At 47.5% G+C, this 1216-nt stretch overlaps 1 protein-coding gene and 1 pseudogene across 1 annotated transcript; both read left to right on the forward strand.

Moving 5' to 3' along the window:
• The window catches only part of LOC126497714 (heterogeneous nuclear ribonucleoprotein H2-like), a 6101-nt pseudogene extending 5846 nt beyond the window's left edge, over positions 1 to 255 (forward strand).
• LOC126495713 (heterogeneous nuclear ribonucleoprotein H2-like) lies at positions 253 to 1210 on the forward strand. Its single transcript, XM_050133339.1, has one exon. The coding sequence runs from the start codon at positions 285 to 287 to the stop codon at positions 879 to 881; it is 597 nt and encodes a 198-aa protein (XP_049989296.1). The 5' UTR covers positions 253 to 284; the 3' UTR covers positions 882 to 1210.
• Positions 1211 to 1216: the final 6 nt, after the last annotated feature.

Raw genomic sequence — 1216 nt, forward strand, 5'->3', positions numbered from 1 at the left:
GCCACATTGAAATTGTGTTGAGCCAAGCTTGCCACCAAGAGCCCAACAGTCACCATGATGCTGAGCACAGAGGGCCGGGAGGGGTTCGTGGTGAAGGTCAGGGGCCTCCCCTGGTCCTGCTCAGCCGAGGAAGTGATGCGCTTCTTCTCTGATTGCAAAATCCAAAATGGCACATCAGGTGTTTGTTTCATCTACACCAGAGAAGGCAGACCAAGTGGTGGAGCGTTTGTCGAACTTGAATCTGAAGATGAGTGAAATTGGCTTTAAAGAAAGACAGAGAAACCATGGGACACAGATATGTTGAAGTATTCAAGTCCAACAGTGTTGAAATGGATTGGGTGTTAAAGCATACAGGTCCAAATAGTCCTGATACTGCCAATGATGGCTTTGTAAGGCTTAGAGGACTCCCATTTGGCTGTAGCAAAGAAGAAATTGTTCAGTTCTTTTCGGGGCTGGAAATTGTGCAAAATGGGATGACACTGCCGGTGGACTTTCAGGGGCGCAGCACAGGGGAGGCCTTAGTGCAGTTTGCTTCACAGGAGATAGCTGAAAAGGCCTTAAAGAAACACAAGGAAAGAATAGGGCACAGGTACATTGAGATCTTCAAGAGTAGCAGAGCTAAAGTCCGGACCCACTATGATCCGCCTCGAAAGCTCATGACTATGCAGCGCCTGGGTCCTTATGATAGGCCAGGGGCAGGAAGAGGGTATAATAGCATTGGCAGAGGAGATGGGTTCGAAAGAATGAGGCGGGGTGCCTATGGTGGAGGGTATGAAGGCTATGATGACTATGGAGGGTATAATGACGGGTATGGCTTTGGGTCTGATAGATTTGGAAGAGACCTAAACTACTGTTTCTCAGGAATGTCTGATCATAGATAAGGAGATGGTGGGTCCAGTTTCCAGAGCACCACAGGGCACTGTGTACACATGAGGGGGTTACCATACAGAGCCACAGAGAATGATATTTACAATTTCTTCTCACCTCTCAATCCCATGAGAGTACACATTGAAATAGGACCTGATGGCAGAGTTACAGGTGAGGCAGATGTTGAGTTTGCTACTCATGAAGATGCCGTGGCAGCTATGGCAAAAGATAAAGCTAATATGCAACACAGATATGTGGAGCTCTTCTTGAATTCTACTGCAGGGACAAGCGGAGGAGCTTACGATCATAGCTACGTAGAGCTCTTTTTGAATTCTACAGCAGGGGCAAG

The sequence above is a fragment of the Alexandromys fortis genome, unplaced genomic scaffold (assembly GCF_014885135.2).
Source record: "Alexandromys fortis isolate MF-2015 unplaced genomic scaffold, M_Fortis_MF-2015_v1.1 scaffold_29, whole genome shotgun sequence".
Taxonomy (NCBI): Eukaryota; Metazoa; Chordata; class Mammalia; order Rodentia; family Cricetidae; genus Alexandromys; species Alexandromys fortis.

What these genes read in the sequence shown, in the direction of transcription:
- LOC126495713 (XM_050133339.1), top strand. Translation starts at nt 285, where the DNA reads ATGGGACACAGATATGTTGAAGTATTCAAGTCCAACAGTGTTGAAATG.